General features: G+C 51.5%; 2 protein-coding genes across 3 annotated transcripts in view; one reads left to right on the top strand and one right to left on the bottom strand.

The window, feature by feature from the left end:
* Positions 1-21,333, bottom strand: part of mtSSB (mitochondrial single stranded DNA-binding protein) — a 33,435-nt gene that overhangs the window by 8,941 nt on the left and 3,161 nt on the right. The gene's annotated exons all lie outside the window — the stretch shown is intronic.
* On the top strand, positions 391-21,097 carry LOC139758703 (uncharacterized). Of its 2 annotated transcripts, none has more exons than XM_071680351.1 (7): positions 391-866; positions 13,304-13,865; positions 14,948-15,040; positions 16,182-16,322; positions 16,599-16,801; positions 17,941-18,035; positions 19,275-21,097. In XM_071680351.1, exons 2-7 carry the CDS (start codon positions 13,649-13,651, stop codon positions 20,374-20,376), a joined length of 1,851 nt encoding a protein of 616 aa, XP_071536452.1. In that variant the 5' UTR covers positions 391-866; positions 13,304-13,648; the 3' UTR covers positions 20,377-21,097. The 2 variants fall into 2 exon arrangements, with proteins under 2 accessions (XP_071536452.1, XP_071536453.1); XM_071680352.1 differs by lacking the exon at positions 391-866 and adding an exon at positions 874-2,159.

The raw sequence follows: 21,333 nt of genomic DNA on the forward strand, positions 1-21,333 counted from the left end.
CTTCGCCTGTTTCTAATGCTACCTCGTTGACGCGAGAAACGGCGATTATTACTGTTATTATCATTATTGTTATATCTATATATATATATATATATATATATATATATATATATATATATATATATATAAACTTGTCTCCCCTGATGATGTGATTATTACACGAAAGTGCACTTGGGAATCTATAGTGTTCCATTTTCCCCGTGCTCATAGAAATATATATATTCCTTTCTTAACCACAGGGAAGTGAAACACACACACACACACACACACACACACACACACACACACACACACAGACGTCCTTAGGATGAGATGAGGGAACTATTCTGACATGAGTGGAGGACCTACTCCAGCAGGAGCTGGGCGGAGGACCTACTCCAGCAGGAGCTGGGCGGAGGACCTACTCCAGCAGAAGCTGAGTGGAAGACCTACTCCAACAGGAGCTGGGTGGAGGGCCTACTCCAGCAGGAGCTGGGCGGAGGACCTACTCCAGCAGAAGCTGAGTGGAAGACCTACTCCAGCAGGAGCTGGGTGGAGGGCCTACTCCAGCAGGAGCTGGGTGGAGGACCTACTCCAACAGCAGCTGGGTAGGGGACCTACTCCAACAGCAGCTGAGTGGAGGACCTACTCCGGCAGGAGCTAGATGGTAGACCTACTCCGGCAGGAGCTGGATGGGAGACCTACTCTGGCAGAGGGGGGAAAATGTCACAAACGAACACCCAAAGAAAACGATGGAGAAAGAGAGAGAGAGAGAGCAAGAGGAGGAGCCGGGGGCGGGGCGGCGCCCAGGCGGGCGGGCAGTGTGGCGTGGGTTGTCGTGTGAGACGTACGCTCTTCCCAGCGTCAGTGTTGGTCGTGTCAAGGCTGTAGGTACCGTGTGTTATCCACCACACTCGCTACCCCCAGCCACCGCAACCCTTGACCATACCTTACCTTATTTCTCGCCAGTGCAGTGACCGTAGGAGGGCAAGTGTAGAGTGTATACCATTAGCTGATGATATATAGGGTATACCTACACTCTCCCAGGCTGGGTGTACAGCTGTTGGTATATAGGGATACCTACACCACCCTAGGCTGGGTATACAGCTGTTGGTTATAAAGGGTATACCTACACTACCCCGGGGCTGGGTGTAGAACTGGCGATATACGCTACAGGGAATACCTACACTACCCCGGGCTGGGTGTAGAACTGGCAGTATACACTACAGGGAATACCTACACTGCCGCAGGCTAGATGTAGAGCTGGCGGTATACACAGTATACCTATACTCTCCAAAGCTGAGTGTAAATGTGGTGGTATACAAGGTGTACCTATAGTACCCCAGGCTGGGTGTAGAGCTGGTGGTATATAGGGTATACATAACCCCAGGCTGGGTGTAGAGCCATTAGTATACAGGGTATACATAACCCTTGGGTGGGTGTAGAGCTGGTGGTATACAGGGTATACATAACCCCAGGCTGAGTGTAGAGCTGGTGATATACAGGGTATACATAACCCCAGGCTGAGTGTAGATCTGGTGGTATACAGGGTATACATAACCCCAGGATGAGTGTAGATCTGGTGGTATACAGGGTATACATGATCCCAGGCTGAGTGTAGAGCTGGTGGCATACACAACCCCTGGCTGGCTGTAAAGCTGGTGGTACACAGAGGTATACATAACCCCTGGCTGCGTGTAGAGGTGGTGGTATACAGGGTATACATAACCCCTGGCTGGGTGTAAAGGTGGTGGTATACATAACTCCTGGCTGGGTGTAGAGGTGGTGGTATACATAACCCCTGGCTGGGTGTAGAGGTGGTGGTATACATAACTCCTGGCTGGGTGTAGAGGTGGTGGTATACATAACTCCTGGCTGGGTGTAGAGGTGGTGGTATACATAACCCCTGGCTGGGTGTAGAGGTGGTGGTATACATAACCCCTGGCTGGGTGTAGAGGTGGTGGTATACATAACCCCTGGCTGGGTGTAGAGGTGGTGGTATACATAACTCCTGGCTGGGTGTAGAGGTGGTGGTATACATAACCCCTGGCTGGGTGTAGAGGTGGTGGTATACATAACCCCTGGCTGGGTGTAGAGGTGGTGGTATACATAACCCCTGGCTGGGTGTAGAACTACCAGTCACCTCCTACAGACCCCCTCCCTCCCCTCTCCCTAACCAGGTAAGCGTTGCCAACTACCCAGTTTGTTGAAGTAGCATCAATAATAAGACTTACACTACTGCTACACATGTGCAAGCTTCTCCTCTTCCCTCACTCCTGCTATCATAAATAGTTTACCGTGATGAGTATGAGGAAGTTGCTGTAATACTGCCCATCTATATGTCTTTACGACTTCAAGTTTGGAGAATTTGCGAGATGTTGTATGTTGCCGATACTGATTACTGCCAGTTAGCTATTGCTTAATAATTATAACGTGCGCTAACAACCTTGCTAATATCAACGAGCTAACAACCTTGATAATAATAACATGAGCTCACAACCTTCCTAATCAATACAGATTTCTGAGCTGCATTTTCCAAGAGAAGGTTTTAATTACTGAATAGGTGGTTAAGGATCTAGTAGTGGGTAAGTGGCCATTAAGGATTTAGTAGTGGGTAAGTGGCCATTAAGGATTTAGTAGTGGGTAAGTGGTACTGAGAATATTCATCGTTAGGTATTGGAAGTTTAGTCATGCATGAGATACAAAGTGTTACATAAATGTTACTGGGTCTTAACTACTGGCTTACTGGGTGTTATGATGTCACCATAGTGTTACTGTGTGTTATGGTGTCACCATAGTGTTACTGTGTGTTATGGTGTCACCATAGTGTTACTGTGTGTTATGGTGTCACCATAGTGTTACTGTGTGTTATGATGTCACCATAGTGTTACTGTGTGTTACTGTGCTGACACACCGGGTGTTATATTACCACCATACCTACCATGACTGTATCATTACCATGAACACACACCAACACAAGATGTCTTACTAAACCTTGAAGACGACATACATTGTCACTCTTGAGGGCCCCGCCTGTGGTGGAACTCTTGAGGGGCCCGCCTGTGGTGGAACTCTTGAGGGCCCCGCCTGTGGTGGAACTCTTGAGGGGCCCGCCTGTGGTGGAACTCTTGAGGGGCCCGCCTGTGGTAACACTCTTGAGGGGCCCGCCTGTGGTGGAACTCTTGAGGGGCCCGCCTGTGGTGGAAATCTTGAGGGGCCCGCCTGTGGTAACACTCTTGAGGGGCCCGCCTGTGGTGGAACTCTTGAGGGGCCCGCCTGTGGTGGAAATCTTGAGGGGCCCGCCTGTGGTGGAAATCTTGAGGGGCCCGCCTGTGGTAACACTCTTGAGGGGCCCGCCTGTGGTGGAACTCTTGAGGGGCCCGCCTGTGGTAACACTCTTGAGGGGCCCGCCTGTGGTAACACTCTTGAGGGGCCCGCCTGTGGTGGAACTCTTGAGGGGCCCGCCTGTGGTGAACTCTTGAGGGGCCCGCCTGTGGTGGAACTCTTGAGGGGCCCGCCTGTGGTGGAAATCTTGAGGGGCCCGCCTGTGGTAACACTCTTGAGGGGCACAGGAACTCTTGAGGGGCCCGCCTGCGGTGGAAATCTTGAGGGCCCCGCCTGTGGTGGAACTCTTGAGGGGCCCGCCTGTGGTGGAAATCTTGAGGGGCCCGCCTGTGGTGGAACTCTTGAGGGGCCCGCCTGTGGTGACACTCTTGAGGGGCCCGCCTGTGGTGGAACTCTTGAGGGGCCCGCCTGTGGTGGAACTCTTGAGGGGCCCGCCTGTGGTGGAAATCTTGAGGGCCCCGCCTGTGGTGACACTCTTGAGGGGCCCGCCTGTGGTAACACTCTTGAGGGGCCCGCCTGTGGTGGAACTCTTGAGGGCCCGCCTGTGGTAACACTCTTGAGGGGCCCGCCTGTGGTGGAACTCTTGAGGGGCCCGCCTGTGGTGGAACTCTTGAGGGGCCCGCCTGTGGTAACACTCTTGAGGGGCCCGCCTGTGGTAACACTCTTGAGGGGCCCCGCCTGTGGTGGAAATCTTGAGGGCCCCGCCTGTGGTGGAACTCTTGAGGGGCCCGCCTGTGGTAACACTCTTGAGGGGCCCGCCTGTGGTAACACTCTTGAGGGGCCCGCCTGTGGTAACACTCTTGAGGGGCCCGCCTGTGGTAACACTCTTGAGGGGCCCGCCTGTGGTAACACTCTTGAGGGGCCCGCCTGTGGTAACACTCTTGAGGGGCCCGCCTGTGGTGGAACTCTTGAGGGGCCCGCCTGTGGTGGAAATCTTGAGGGGCCCGCCTGTGGTAACACTCTTGAGGGGCCCGCCTGTGGTGGAACTGCTGAGGGTTGACATATCATTATGCCTCACTCATACCAACTCTGACCCAGACACATGAGGAAGAAAATGGTGATGTCGATGGTGAATTTCTCAATATTATTGTCTGAAGGTCGATAACAGAGGAGAGAACTGTACTGGGATGGTCTCTAAAGGCGGTGTAGCTCTATACTGACGCGTTTGTTTTTTGTCGGTATAGATGGGGGCTCCATCACAGGGGAGGAAGTCCCTCACCCCCAGTAGGGACAGCCTCCCCAGCCAAGACGCAACAACGTCGACGATTCCCTCACGTCCCCCAGGCTCTGGGGGACGTGAGGGGGAACCCCCACCCCCACCCACGCCCCAGGACGACAGACACGGAGGAAAATATTACAACACAAGTTGTGAAAATGTTGTAGGAGAGAAATGAAGGCTGATGCTCCTACTTCGTGACCAGACAGTGGATGTTGTGTCCTTATGGGTCACACAGGTGAGGACTGACTGACCCCCCCCCCCACCCTCACCATACACCAGCACACACACACACACACACACACACACACAGGGCTATACGACAACAGTGTCATCCTTGAGCACAACTGTACGGTGGACACAGCAGGTGGTGGTGGTGTGGGACACAGCAGGTGGTGGTGGTGTGGGACACAGCAGGTGGTGGTGGTGTGGGACACAGCAGGTGGTGGTGGTGTGGGACACAGCAGGTGGTGGTGGTGTGGGACACAGCAGGTGGTGGTGGTGTGGGACACAGCAGGTGGTGGTGGTGTGGGACACAGCAGGTGGTGGTGGTGTGGGACACAGCAGGTGGTGGTGGTGTGGGACACAGCAGGTGGTGGTGGTGTGGGACACAGCAGGTGGTGGTGGTGTGGGACACAGCAGGTGGTGGTGGTGTGGGACACAGCAGGTGGTGGTGGTGTGGGACACAGCAGGTGGTGGTGGAGTGGGACACAGCAGGTGGTGGTGGTGTGGGACACAGCAGGTGGTGGTGGTGTGGGACACAGCAGGTGGTGGTGGTGTGGGACACAGCAGGTGGTGGTGGTGTGGGACACAGCAGGTGGTGGTGGTGTGGGACACACCAGGTGGTGGTGGAGTGGGACACAGCAGGTGGTGGTGGTGTGGGACACAGCAGGTGGTGGTGGTGTGGGACACAGCAGGTGGTGGTGGTGTGGGACACAGCAGGTGGCCTCACAGTGCCTGGTGCACAGATCGTCTCGAGAACAAACAAAAGTTTTCTATTTCCTGAATCCTGTCGGGGTGGAAGAGGGAGGGGTGGTAGTCCCCGAACTCGGGGCTGGGGCTGGGGCTGGGGTCGGGGCTGGGCTGGGGTCGGGGCTGGGGCTGGGGCTGGGGCTGGGGTCGGGGCTGGGGCTGGGGTTGGGGGGATACCCGGCCTGGGAACTAGGGGGGAGGTCGCCCTGGTCGGGGATGATGAGGTGTCAGGGGTCGCCTCCGCCAGTGACGACAGGTCGTTCCGGTGGTCGTCTCCCAACATGATGGTTGTCTGGCGTGACCCCCAGCCCCGGCCAGCCTCTGCTGGGGCTGGGGTGGGGGGAAACACACAGACGCCAGGTGTAACCTGTAGCCAGGATAAACACCTGGGTTGGGTGTCGGGGTGGCCACTTGCCAGGACTCGTGTCTGTCACAACCTATCTCACAACACGCACAACTCCTGTACAGATGGAGCACCAGAACCCAGCAGACACAGTGTGAGGGGGAAGCAGACACAGTGTGAGGGGGAAGCAGACCCAGCAGACACAGTGTGAGGGGGTAGCAGACCAAGCAGACACAGTGTGAGGGGGAAGCAGACCCAGCAGACACAGTGTGAGGGGGAAGCAGACACAGTGTGAGGGGGAAGCAGAGCCAGCAGACACAGTGTGAGGGGGAAGCAGAGCCAGCAGACACAGTGTGAGGGGGAAGCAGACCCAGCAGACACAGTGTGAGGGGGAAGCAGACCCAGTAGACACAGTGTGAGGGAACCAGAACCCAGCAGACACAGTGTGAGTGGGTAGCAGACCAGCAGACACAATGTGAGGGGGAAGCAGATCCGGCAGACACAGTGTGAGGGGGAAGCAGACCCAGCAGACACAATGTGAGGGGGTAGCAGACCCAGCAGACACAATAATACATAACTTGGCGCTGTGCAGCTTCGGCTGGGGTCCAGGGGGGTGGCTGCTGCAGGCTCTGGCCTTCTCCAGCAGCGTCTCCTGCACATGGCCATCCAGGCAGGACATTATCTCTCTGTCTGTCTGTCTCTCTCTCTCGGTCCGGACTGTCTGGTTGTGGTGTCCTTCCTCCACTTCAGTAGTTTACCCGGCCACGTCCTCAGCTGGATGTCCAGGAGAGTGTCCAGTACACCAGTACACGGGGAGGGAGTCCTACACTGGTGTGGCCCCGTCTCCTGTCCTGTACGGGGAGGGAGTCGTACACTGGTGTGGCCCCGTCTCCTGTCCTGTACGGGAAGGGAGTCCTACACTGGTGGGACCCCCTCTCCTGTCCTGTACGGGGAGGGAGTCCTACACTGGTGGGACCCCGTCTCCTGTCCTGTACGGGGAGGGAGTCCTACACTGGTGTGGCCCCGTCTCCTGTCCTGTACGGGGAGGGAGTCGTACACTGGTGTGGCCCCGTCTCCTGTCCTGTACGGGAAGGGAGTCCTACACTGGTGGGACCCCCTCTCCTGTCCTGTACGGGGAGGGAGTCCTACACTGGTGTGGCCCCGTCTCCTGTCCTGTACGGGAAGGGAGTCCTACACTGGTGGGACCCCCTCTCCTGTCCTGTACGGATAGGGAGTCCTACACTGGTGTGGCCCCGTCTCCTGTCCTGTACGGGGAGGGAGTCCTACATTGGTGTGGCCCCGTCTCCTGTCCTGTACGGGGAGGGAGTCCTACACTGGTGTGGCAGGACCCGTCTCCTGCAATGTGTGTACTCCTCCTGTACCTCCACGTTCCCCAGTGGACCAGCGCGTCCTCGGACGTGCCTCCTCTTAACTCCCTCACAATCAGGAACCAACACAAGCCCAGGCCGCAGTCCACTTCAGCCGCCACAATATTTATACTACGATTCAAGACCTCTTTATTTACATTAATAAATGGAAGACAATAGAGTAGTTCCCATATTCTATCACTGCCCGTTTTCTATCCGCTCCATCACCTGGTGAGGGAATCTGTGTTCGACGTATGGGTGACTGACACAATACCTCACCCTGCCAGTCCTCACAACCTCTCATATAATTCTATAATTATGAACAGTACTGTCATCCATGGGGAGGAGAGGGTGTGAGGAGGAAGAAGGGTGTCCCCATATCGTAAACAAGATGGAGGGATGGATGGAGGGAGCAGGAGGGCACCCTGATGCCACCAGTGTTGGTAAACAGCAAGAGTTGATTAAGGACTCCTGGCCCACAGCTCCTCTCCCTCAGCCAGCCAGCAACACACAGTGATGTTAGTCCGGGACGAACTGGTGTCCCAGGCTGGTGAGGTGGGGTGGGGGATGTCCCAGGCTGGTGAGGTGGGGGGAGGGTAGGAGGGGAGGGGGATGTCGCAGGTCATTAATATCAACTTTAAAACAATACCGGAAGTTGGCGGCCATTAATGTGACATTGTTAATTAAGACTAAACCCGAGGAAGGTAAACCCAGTATACTGTAGACCCTAGGAAGGTAAACCCAGTATACTATAGGCCCGAGGAAAGCAAACACTGTATACTGCACGCCACATATCTCTAGTATTGTTCGTATATATATATATATATATATATATATATATATATATATATATATATATATATATATATATATATATATATATATTCCGTTCCCTGGTTGTATAAAACATGAGAACTAGTGATTGGATGTAAGCGGATACAGCTTTTCTTCGTTTGCTCCGGACGCAAAATCTTGGTAACGACAGTATGTATATACTGGCACGGTAACCCACCCTGGGGATACGTGGGGTGGACACCGGGGTGTGGGACACGTGGGGTGGACACCGGGGTGTGGGACACGTGGGGTGGACACCGGGGTGTGGGACACGTGGGGTGGACACCGGGGTGTGGGACACGTGGGGTGGACACTGAGGTGTGGGACACGTGGGGTGGACACTGAGGTGTGGGACACGTGGGGTGGACACTGAGGTGTGGGACACGTGGGGTGGACACTGAGGCGTGGGACACTGGGGTGTGGGACACTGAGGTGTGGGACACTGGGATGTGGGACACGTCATCAGTCCTCCTCAACAGTCTTCTTATTTAACCCAGGGATCACCAGTCCCGCCAAAGGCTCCAGATTTCTTGAGGTGCCGCCACCTGATGTGTGGGTCAAGAGGGGATCAGCCTCACGAGGAGGGAAGGCACCAGGCCAGGGGCTTAGACCCCCGTGTCGCAGGTTATTGTTGACACACACCAACCTAATACATTATCACACACAAACATACATAGCATACAAGGATGATATGTTGATCATACTTGTCCGTGATGATACTTACGAAGGCGAAATCGAAATGGCGATTCAGTAGTTCAGATAATTTCATTCAAAATGTGGATGGTCTCCACGATACATGTCGAGCCACATATAGAGAAATATTACAAGTTAAATGGCTAGCAACTCCTGAATTGCGATTTCACCATATATATATATATATATATATATATATATATATATATATATATATATATATATATATATATATATCATCCCGGGGGATAGAGGAGAAAAAATGCTTCACACGTATTCCCTGCATGTGGTAGAAGGCGACTAAAAGGGGGTGGGAGCTGGGGGGACTGGAAATCCTCCCCTTCAGGTGTGATGACAGCCAACAGACAAACGTATTAAACCTGACGGCAGAACTGAAGGGATATACAGGAAGGGCCTCGGGGGCTGCGGGTCTCAGCCCTCACACCGACACATCTCAGCCCTCACACCAGACCAACCTCAGCCCTCACACCGACACATCTCAGCCCTCACACCAGACCAACCTCAGCCCTCACACCGACACATCTCAGCCCTCACACCAGACCAACCTCAGCCCTCACACCGACACATCTCAGGCCTCACACCAGACCAACCTCAGCCCTCACACCGACACATCTCAGCCCTCACACCAGACCAACCTCAGCCCTCACACCGACACATCTCAGCCCTCACACCAGACCAACCTCAGCCCTCACACCGACACATCTCAGCCCTCACACCAGACGACTCTGGCCCCTGAGGAGACTTGTGCTGCGGTAATAATTACGGTGATGAGGAGCCACTCAGACTTACTTGGCCACCTGTCCCACCACCTGACTCCTAATCAACTGTATCATCACCAGCTGGGGTAATGTACCGCTCTGCCACCAGCTGGAGCAGTGTACCACTACCACCAGCTGGAGTAGTGTACCGCTCCACCACCAGCTGAGGTAGTGTACCACTACTCCCAGTTGGCAAGACACACACTGCCACTTACTAGCCCTCGCCATTCAATTCCCCCCTGGTACTACTGCTGCAGTGGTCAGGCTAGTGAAGCTCGCCCGTTCCTATGCTAGTAGCGCCACTGTGAGGCCCCGCCGGCGCCGACCCGCTCACGGAGTTGAGAGGTTTCCTCACATGGTGGCGAGTGATGCACGCCACGCCGGACATTACTGTAACTTTCCTCATGAGAGCGCTGACGACTGCACGAGACGTATTTAACCACACATTGGTCCCAGGAGCCGTGCGGTACGACACTCCCAAGTTAATATGTGACGGGTGCCAGATGCACAAGATCGTCAACCCGACAGAGGATCGAGCCATTACTGGTGGTGTGGACTGGGACTCAGGCAGGGAGGCTGGCTGGCTGGCTGGCTGGGTACTCCCAGCCAGCCAGCCAGCCAGCCAGCCAGTCTGCCTCCATCTAAACGGCCGTCACAAACACTACAAACACTGTGGCAGCTGACATTATCTCCACACATCTCCCTGCCTTCCATCCTTTGTTTTTCACTCTTACTGTCTCCTTATTGCAGCATATATATATATGTATATATATATATATATATATATATATATATATATATATATATATTTTTTTTTTTTTTTTTTTTTTTTTTTTATACTTTGTCGCTGTCTCCCGCGTTTGCGAGGTAGCGCAAGGAAACAGACGAAAGAAATGGCCCAACCCCCCCCCCCCATACACATGTACATACACACGTCCACACACGCAAATATACATACCTACACAGCTTTCCATGGTTTACCCCAGACGCTTCACATGCCTTGATTCAATCCACTGACAGCACGTCAAACCCTGTATACCACATCGCTCCAATTCACTCTATTCCTTGCCCTCCTTTCACCCTCCTGCATGTTCAGGCCCCGATCACACAAAATCTTTTTCACTCCATCTTTCCACCTCCAATTTGGTCTCCCTCTTCTCCTCGTTCCCTCCACCTCCGACACATATATCCTCTTGGTCAATCTTTCCTCACTCATTCTCTCCATGTGCCCAAACCATTTCAAAACACCCTCTTCTGCTCTCTCAACCACGCTCTTTTTATTTCCACACATCTCTCTTACCCTTACGTTACTTACTCGATCAAACCACCTCACACCACACATTGTCCTCAAACATCTCATTTCCAGCACATCCATCCTCCTGCGCACAACTCTATCCATAGCCCACGCCTCGCAACCATACAACATTGTTGGAACCACTATTCCTTCAAACATACCCATTTTTGCTTTCCGAGATAATGTTCTCGACTTCCACACATTTTTCAAGGCTCCCAAAATTTTCGCCCCCTCCCCCACCCTATGATCCACTTCCGCTTCCATGGTTCCATCCGCTGACAGATCCACTCCCAGATATCTAAAACACTTCACTTCCTCCAGTTTTTTATATATATATATATATATATATATATATATATATATATATATATATATATATATATATATATATAATGCTTTATTTCTATATCCACTTGGAGAATAACAGACTTTAGAATTGAAAAAGAAAAATCCATTTCGACCCGTACAATGTGTGACCTTAGGTTGTCAGGCTAAATCGATCCTGTCGCCAGAAAGTGTTGGGAGAAAGTTAGCCATGCACTTCCTGATGGTGTCATCAATGCTACTGGAACAAGTAACCTACTGGTGGCATCAATGTTCCTACAGTAAGCTACCTGCGGGTACCATCAACGCTGACAGACTGAGGGTAAGTGCCACTGTAAACTGATCACAAACGGGAATTGCGTTTCTCAGTTGTCTGGGCAGGTAACCTGGTGCAGAGCTGTTCCCTCCTTCACACACCCTCCCATCATTCCTACAACGTTGTTAGGATATACTTCAGGCTGGATCTGATCAAGTGTTTATCTATATCTTGACGGGAGAGTAAGTAGCCGCTGTGTGGCGCGGCCCTCACACCGGTACCGAACTCCGCTGAGCCATTTATTCTCACAACCACCGAGAGCCAATGGCCGAGGCCACCTGTGGTAAAGGCTTTTTCTTTTTTCAACTTGCATTATGGTAATGAGCCTGCTGGCCTGGTGTGTTGCGATGCTCCCGTCTTAACCCAGTTAAGATAGTGTTCTGGCAACACAAACCCCGGGCCACTAGTGATGAGTGGCCGATCAATCTTGTGTTTTGTGTTTCTGGTGGAAGTAATGAGGTGGTGTTCCATAATGGCGCTGCTTCTAATCACCCAAGATGGTGGAGGAGGGCCCAGTGGAAGAGGATCCAGTGGAGGAGGACTCAATGGAGGAGGACCCAATGAAGGAGGACCCAGTGGAAAAGGACCCAGTAGAAGAAGACTTAATGGAGGATGACTTAGTGGAAGAGGAGAGGTAGGGTTGGGTGGGTGTGGCTGGGCTTGGGGGACTGGTAAGACAGACCTGGCTCACACCAGAGGAAGAACAGGTCATTACTTTCTTCCAGTACTGCTGCAGGGTAGGTAACTGCTGCCATGACCAACAGCTTCTAGTGTGAGGCTTAATGTGCAGGTCAATACAAACACCCACCTACTTACCTATCTACCTTCTTATTTATCTACCTACCTACTTACCTATCTACCTACCTACTTGCCGATCTACCTTACTTATCTACCTACCTACTTGCCGATCTACCTTACTTATCTACCTATCTACCTCCTTACTATCTATCACGACAAGTTCATATGACGAGATACGTTGCTTCCTTGTTTCACGCGTCTGTTGTTTCCTGCAGCCATATATATATATATATATATATATATATATATATATATATATATATATATATATATATATATATATATATGAGAGAGAGACTATCTACCTACGAGTACATACGACAAGATTTAGCCAAAATGGCGGGGCTCACCGCACGTCTTGCTTGATGTATAAGACTATTCTTCTCAGAGAGAGAGAGAGAGAGAGAGAGAGAGAGAGAGAGAGAGAGAGAGAGAGAGAGAGAGAGAGAGAGAGACGCAGGCCAGAAGGTATGGCTGAGACATGAAGACTCCAGCATATGTGCCAATAGGTCGTCAACTAGAACTTTTTTTTTTAACAGTAACAAATGAAAATGTACACGTCGGAAAATCATAACTGACTCACAGGGTATCAAGTCTGTTAACTAGATCTACATTTGCTTATAATATCACAATTTGATATCTCATCAACTGGTGGCCTTAAGGAAGAAACTAACCATTTTGATAACTTGAACGTGTTCAAGTCTAGCGGCGATCTCACTTAGTCAATGATATTCTTCCGAGTAATTCATGAAAGTCAATAAAGAGCCGACCAGATATTGACAACACATGTTGGCGAGGGAGAGACCCTGTGTGGAAGGAGAGACCCTGTGTGGAAGGAGAGACCCTGTGTGGAAGTTGTTCATACGTGTTGTCCAGGTGTGGTTGGCCCCCATACACCGGGTTAGGTCGTGTGGAGGTCAGTACGCGTGTGGGTTCTACAACCTCTATACTTCTATTGTCACTCGGCTGCTTTTCTGATCTTCACTCCACAAACACACCAACACACACACACACCCTCACCTGTGTTTACCTTGTCTCGGCAGGTGTTCTTGAGGACCCTGCGTGTGTTCCAGGGCCATATGTGGTGCTAGGGCCACTCGTTCTCAGAGTCCTGAATGCTGTGTGAGGGAAGTAAGTGTTGCGAAGGTCCTTGATCGTTGCAAGGGTCCTGTGCCGTGCGAAGGAAGCCATACGTTCACCACAACTTGGGGAAACACTGCTGGAGTATGCCAGGCGCACCTGGGATGGTCGACCAGTGAGGGAGAGAGGCAGCAGCGGGAGGATGGCGACTCAGGACGGTGTGTACTAACACCATCAGCTACCATCCAGAGGGGACAAGTCTCTCCCTCAGCACAGGGTACGGCCTAGGCTGGGTCAGGACTGGCAACATGCTCAGCCTGGACGCTACCGTACACGTCCTCTGGCTGGGCACGCCCGTGGCCGCCTGTGTCAGCGGTGTCAGCGTCCTGACGGCCATTAGCGGCAACGCCTGGCTGACTTCCGAAGAGCGGATCCTTAACCCCTCCTACAAGAACGGCTCCTCCAGGGTGGAGTACCTCACTAAGTGCACCGTCAGCGGCCTCTTCACTCTCTGTGTCACTGAAGGTTAGTCTCCCCGGCCAGAACACGTCTCCCCCTCCCCACCAGACGTCCTCCTCCCCCACCAGACGTCCACCTCCCCCACCAGACGTCCACCTCCCCCACCAGACGTCCACCTCCCCCACCAGACGCCCTCCTCCCCCACCAGACGTCCACCTCCCCACCAGACGTCCACCTCCCCACCAGACGTCCTCCTCCCCCACCAGACGTCCACCTCCCCCACCAGACGTTCTCCTCCCCACCAGAGGTCCACCTCCCCACCAGACGTCCACCTCCCCCACCAGACGTCCACCTCCCCACCAGACGTCCCTCTTTCCCCCTTCCCATTAGCCGTCTCCCACTCTATCAGATGTTTGCCTCCCCATTCCTAACTCCCCACCACCAGACGTCTGCCTCCCTCCCCATGCCTGACTCCTCTCCACCAGACGTCTGCCTCCCTACCACACATGCCCACCACATTGACTGCAGTGGTTGTGACACATGCATGGTTCAGGAACGTGACTGAACGAACACAACTGCCTCTGTGGATGTGTGACATACCTCCATCACCATGACAGATACAGACAAAACTTCCTATACACCAAAGTATATCATTTTATATACACCAGGGTATGATACTTTCTATACACCAAGGTATGATATTTTCTATGCATCAGGGTATGATACTTTCTATGCACTAGGGTATGATATTTCCTATGCACCGGATACGCACAAGACAGATATGGAAGCAAAACTACTCAGCTCGGGTAAAACCGAACAGTGTATCAATATTGGTTGAAGATATGCAAATGATGGAAATGTACAAGTGTCTCAGGTAATTAGCATTAACAGAGGAGAGTTGTACAATGAACGGAAGCCTGACCATACCTGCTGCGGGTTGTAATGATACCATGGTTATTGTTATAGCTGCGTGTGGCTGGTTGTGAAGGGTGTAAGTGTGAGGCAGGAGAGTTTTATATTGTGGGTCAACATAGCGGGTGGTGTTAGCCACATGATGATGGCCCACGGCCCCCAGCCAGCCATGCCTCCTTCAGGAACCACTACCCGAACACCACACTCACGACCTTCCCTCCCTCTCCCCCCCACAGTGGGCAAGACAGAGTTTCGCTGCTCCAGGATCGACTACTTCCCCAAGGAGGCCTACAGCCCAGACCCTCTGGACGCCACCATGGCCATCCCCCGTGAGTACCAGCTGGTCACCCCAGGTCACTCCTCTCACCCTTAGGTCAGCTCAGGTCACTGCTCTCAGCCCTAGCTTATGATGCCAGGTCACAGTTCTCATGTTTCAATTTTTGAAACAAAAAGTTTTTGTAGCTAAAAAATACCCTGAACTATTACCTTCAATTTTTGAGACTTTACTCAGAAAAAATAGATTTTCTTTAAAAACTCAATAAAAGAAGTATTTTTCATGCTGAATACACATCTGGTGTTAAAATATCGTTTTGCCATCTTTATGACATTCAATTAAGCAATTAAACGAGGTCAATTTTCAAATATTTTCTGTTCGTTAGCATCGCATTTACGGGGTATGTATCGGTAACTGAGAGCATTATGATATATTTTCCATGATTACTTCAAGTATGGAAGTATTTGAATATCTCATCTTTCAGTTTTGAAACAAATAGAATTTTGAGCAAAAAAAAAAAAATGCCCGTAACTATTCAGGAGACATGGGAAATAGCGCATACGGCAAGCACTGAAACTGCGCCCCTGGCTTGATGAGAAATGTACATACATTGGATGTATGTAAGAATATATACAGTGTAATTATAAACTGTTGAAGAGTTAGGCCAAATTTAAATCTATATAAAATTTTAAAGGCTTAAAAGACTTATTTGATCAAAATTGTAACGTAGAAGCGGTAATGCAACTGATAGTAGCAAAATATTACTATAGTTGAAAAGTAGGCGAGTTTCTTTTTTATCTCACAAAACCAAAACGTTAAAAATGTCAACTGGGCAACATTGGTCAAAAACCAAACCTGCTGAGTGGCGCCCCCTTCAAATGGCGCCCAGGGCACCTGTCATATTCTTTTCATAATGATCACTGATTTTCATAATTATCACTGATTTTCATAATGATCCACTGATTTTCATAATGATCCACTGAATTTCTTTCTTAATGTTACGTCTACATATCAGTTCTACATCTCACCATTTTCTATTATCAACACTCTCCCTCAACTGACATCTTTCAGTTTTTTAATGGTCCTACACTTCCCGTTTTCTGGTCATCTTGACCATCGCTTTCTTTATGTAAACCATTTTCCATGTTCTATGTTTTTCACTTCCTCCGTTTTCTTCCTGTGTTGGGGGGCGGCAGACACGGTGCTCAAGTCGGTGGGGTTCTTCCTGACGGCGGCGGCGCTGCTGGCCGTGGCCGAGCTGCTCTGCCTCAACGGCCACTTCTGCAGGAGGCGACGCTTCCTGACCTTCATCTCCGGCGTCACCTTCGTCGTAGCAGGTGAGTCCCAGGTCCTCCCAGGTCATGACGAACCTGCCCTAGGCCCTCCCGGGTCATGGCGAACCTGCCCTAAGCCCTCCCAGGTCATGGCGAACCTGCCCTAGGCCCTCCCGGGTCTTGGCGTACCTGCCCTAGGCCCTCCCGGGTCATGGCAAACCTGCCCTAGGCCCTCCCAGGTCATGGCGAACCTGCCCTATGTCCTCCCGGGTCATGTCGAACCTGCTCCCCAGGTCTGGCATGTTGCGGGAGGCCAGACTGACCAGGTGGGTGTTGCAGGGCTGGTGATGCTGGTCGGGGTGGTAGTGTACATCGCCACGCTGAAGGCGCTGCTGGGGGACAAGCTGCGGCCCGGCTCAACACTGCAGCCGCCACTCTTCACCTACTCGTACGGCTGGTGCTTCCTGCTCCTCCTGCTGGGGTTCATCACCACCGAGGCAGCTGGCACGGCCGCCATCTTCCTCTACATCTACTGGCACAAGGTACCCTACTCTTTAACATCTACCTTCTCCGTACCACACACACATACACCACAGGTTAGTACCTGGCGAGGACCTAGTACCTGGCCACACTGCCTCGCAGGGTGCCGGTACTTGTCCCTAATGCCTGGTGAGGTTACTAGGGGTAGGATGGGTGATCTAAGTGTTGGCAGGGGTAGGTAGGATGGGTGATCTAAGTGTTGGCAGGGGAAGGTAGGATGGGTGATCTACGAGTTGGCAGGGGTAGGTAGGATGGGTGATCTACGAGTTGGCAGGGGTAGGTAGGATGGGTGATCTAAGTGTTGGCAGGGGTAGGTAGGATGGGTGATCTAAGTGTTGGCAGGGGTAGGTAGGATGGGTGATCTAAGTGTTGGCAGGGGTAGGTAGGATGGGTGATCTAAGTGTTGGCAGGGGTAGGTAGGATGGGTGATCTAAGTGTTGGCAGGGGTAGGTAGGATGGGTGATCTAAGTGTTGGCAGGGGTAGGTAGGATGGGTGATCTAAGTGTTGGCAGGGGCAGGTAGGATGGGTGATCTAAGTGTTGGCAGGGGCAGGTAGGATGGGTGATCTAAGTGTTGGCAGGGGTAGGTAGGATGGGTGATCTAAGTGTTGGCAGGGGTAGGTAGGATGGGTGATCTAAGTGTTGGCAGGGGTAGGTAGGATGGGTGATCTAAGTGTTGGCAGGGGTAGGTAGGATGGGTGATCTAAGTGTTGGCAAGGGTAGGTAGGATGGGTGATCTAAGTGTTGGCAGGGGCAGGTAGGATGGGTGATCTAAGTGTTGGCAGGGGTAGGTAGGATGGGTGATCTAAGTGTTGGCAGGGGTAGGTAGGATGGGTGATCTAAGTGTTGGCAGGGGTAGGTAGGATGGGTGATCTAAGTGTTGGCAGGGGTAGGTAGGATGGGTGATCTAAGTGTTGGCAGGGGTAGGTAGGATGGGTGATCTAAGTGTTGGCAGGGGCAGGTAGGATGGGTGATCTAAGTGTTGGCAGGGGTAGGTAGGATGGGTGATCTAAGTGTTGGCAGGGGTAGGTAGGATGGGTGATCTAAGTGTTGGCAGGGGTAGGTAGGATGGGTGATCTAAGTGTTGGCAGGGGCAGGTAGGATGGGTGATCTAAGTGTTGGCTCTGTTTTCCCCCCCACAGCGTGAGTGGCGTCACAAGAGTCGGCTGGGGAGGGGAAGGTGGTGTAGTGTGACGGAGCCCCACAACCTGGCCTGCCGTGCACCCACGACCCTCAGGTCAGTCACACACACACACACACACACACACAGGAACTATGAGGCAGGTCAACTCCCTTATCACCGTAACACAGTCTACACCTAACGACCCATTAGTTCAACTGATTACCACTAAGTGCATCATGTACAAACCATGGCGTTTATCTGACACCCCGGCAGTAAACCTGCTACTCTGATGATGTAGTACATGTCCCTCAGTCATGCACTTGACCACATCCTGGGAACATCTGGCCCAACCTTGATCTTAAGCTCTGTTATGATTACATACCTGGCTACTCTAACCTCCCACGTCTCTACGGAACACCTCTACGGTGTGTTGTCAGCCGAATGGCTGCCATAAATCAACAAACCGTTCATTATCATCATCTTCATTCTTAACAACAATATCCGATTGTTGTGGATTCCAGAAACGTGCAAATCGTACACGATGAATGCTTACTACAAACTGTGGGGATTATGGAGAAGGCTGGCGCGGCACACAGGCTGAGCAGCCAAAATTGCCGAACGTACGTAGCTGGTTGTTTTGGACGAGATGAGGACTATACCTCGAATAAAGAGGACAGTGGAGAGAAAAAATTCCCATTAGAGGGACACTAACGACAACAAAACTACTTTACTTTTTATCAAGGTGAAATGCACTCGACAGGTTGGTGATGATTGGCGAAATGAAACACGTCCGAATAACATCGTTGCATTTCAAATAATTCCCAGATAATGGGAATCGAAACTTAGTATTTACTAACTCAAATTTCTCCCTCAAATTTAAATTATGTCAATTAATAACACTAACCAGTAAAGAGACTATGAACTAATATGTTAGTAATTCTAAATTATATAACAACAGTCGTCAAGTCAACGAGCTAAACATGTTTTCGGATACACGCTCTTCATTTGTAAATTTTCCCATACTTTGACGTAAATTGGGACAAACCAGTGGCGTATCTGGGGTAAGGCAGGTGCCCTGGGCGCCACTTGAAGAGGGGGCGCCACTCAACAGGCAGAGGAGTTATGGATGCTTGTTCTCTGTAACATTTGTCAGTGAAGGATGGCTCATCCCTATCCCCTCTGAAAAGAATCTATCCCACTAAGTATACATACACTTGTCAAACAGACATATAACTGTTTCATGGGTAACATATACGCACACGTACCGGACATCTATAACATACGCTTGCATGCAGCTGCTTAATTGCTTGGTTTACTGTATACTAACGTAGGTGTTTACATTGTGACCAGCAGGACGGGAGGACAGTATCTGCTGGAGTACCAGCCGCTCGCACACTGCAACCACACCAGGTACCAGGAGCTGCCCGCTGACTACCACCACCACACCTGCCACAACCTGTCTGACTGGGGGACGCAGGGCCCTCATAACATGACCCCACACTCATCACCCCAGCAGAAGGGCCTCCCAGCAACACCCCAGCACACGGGCCTACCAGCAACACCCCAGCACACGGGCCTACCAACGCGACCCCAGCAGACGGAACTACAGGGTTCACCCCAGCACAAAAATAGGCAACCACCACCCCAGCAGGGTAGCGCCTGGACTCAAGGCGGCCGGCAGACAGGACGGCGTCCCTCACAGCCTTGGAGTGGACGCTCCCTAGGGCACCTAGAGAAGGACGTCTGGTGGGCCGAGGCCTGGTCCTCCGGTCATCCCCGAGGGAGTGGAACCCTTCCCCGGAGCAACAATCTGCCCTTGACCCATGGTAGATGTGCGTCCTGGGGCAGGAGTGATGCCCACGGGGTACGAGAGACGTTCCCCAGGTCGGACAACTGGCAGATCCCCACCTCTCACAACGTAAGGCAGTACAGCTCTCTACCCCGGACGCCCGGCAAGCTTTCTCGGAACAGCAGCAGCACCCCTGTGGCTGATGCAGGTGGCTGCAAGGACTGTTGCACCTACTGCTGCTACTGCTGTTGCTGCTGCTGCTGCTACGACACCGGTGGCGAGAATGACTCGGTCTGCACCCTCCCCGTTCACAATCGTCTCACAACAAGTTCATCATCAGACACAGAGAAATGTGCTACCTCTCCATGTCTAGCAGGGACATGCCTACACCAACACACCTCAATCTTACGCTCCCAGCTGGCCAGCATCTCCCCTAACCTGCCTTGCCAGCACCCCCAGTGTTACCAGCACCACCAGCTGGCCAACTCCTCCCCTCCTCTTCCCCAGGGCTGTAAGCATCCCCAGTGTTGGAAGCACCCACACAAGCAAACCCAGTGCTACCAGCGACAAGAGACTGATAACGATCATCCTGGCAAATATGTGAAGGATGAACACCTAGCCCACCATCACCACCACCAAACCTTCCAACGTACCACCCCAGTGTGACTACCACACCTTCCAACGTGCCACCCCAGTGGGACCACCACACCTTCCAAAGTGCCACCGCAGTGGGACCACCACACCTTCCAACGTACCACCCCAGTGTGACTACCACACCTTTCAATATACCACTGCAGTATGACCGCCTTACCTTCCTACGCACTACCCGAGAATCAACAATACCACCTCACCTTCTAATGTATCACCCCAGTACGACCACAATATTTTCCAACGTAACACCCCCACAGTCAGTACCATATCCTGTGCTGTACTACCCCGGTGTGAGCACCATCACATCCAGTGCTGTACAAGCCAGTATGAGCAACACAACCACAGATCACACACCATGTCTTCTGGCAGCTGTGCCTGGTACCAGACTGGCTACACCCCACACAACCCAGCAACTCTCGTCCCCTCACTCTTCGTTCTTCTCATTTCTTAAACATAAAAATACTAAATTTCTAATAATCTTAACGTCAATCAAAAAAATATCCCTAACTAAACTTCACACAAAAAATTACTATAAATCACGACAAAAATCACAATACAACATTGATGAAAATCAAGAAAAACAATCATATTATCTATTTGATAATTATTTATATGTAGAATTGTTTTAGAAGGTCAATTCAATCATCTTGTGGGCATGTACGTATGTTTAGTGAACAGTGATAGTTTTAAGTCTACAAACATGGAAAACTTTACCGAGACTGATTAATTCAATAAAGAAGCAAAACAAGCAAGCAGTAACTCATGGTGTTCGGGTTCTCATAATAATGTGTACTGAGGGTACAAGGAGGTGATTTCCTTGTGGTAACCAGGCGAGAAACTACACTATCCTAGTGGTACAGATGTGAGACATGGAGGTACGGAAAACAAAGTCCGTGGTACAAAAGTGGTGGGCTGTCCTAGTGATATATGGAGCAATGTGTGCTAAAGAAATGTGGCACATCTAAACAGATT

Source organism: Panulirus ornatus, chromosome 31, assembly GCF_036320965.1.
Source record: "Panulirus ornatus isolate Po-2019 chromosome 31, ASM3632096v1, whole genome shotgun sequence".
NCBI classification, from domain to species: Eukaryota; Metazoa; Arthropoda; class Malacostraca; order Decapoda; family Palinuridae; genus Panulirus; species Panulirus ornatus.

Bases quoted from the DNA above. Each gene is read 5' to 3' on its own strand.
- LOC139758703 (XM_071680351.1), top strand. From the start codon at position 13,649: ATGCTCAGCCTGGACGCTACCGTACACGTCCTCTGGCTGGGCACGCCC. The intron at 13,866-14,947 runs GTTAGTCTCCCC...TCCCCCCCACAG, and splicing joins CACTCTCTGTGTCACTGAAG to TGGGCAAGACAGAGTTTCGC. The intron at 15,041-16,181 runs GTGAGTACCAGC...GGGGGGCGGCAG, and splicing joins CGCCACCATGGCCATCCCCC to ACACGGTGCTCAAGTCGGTG.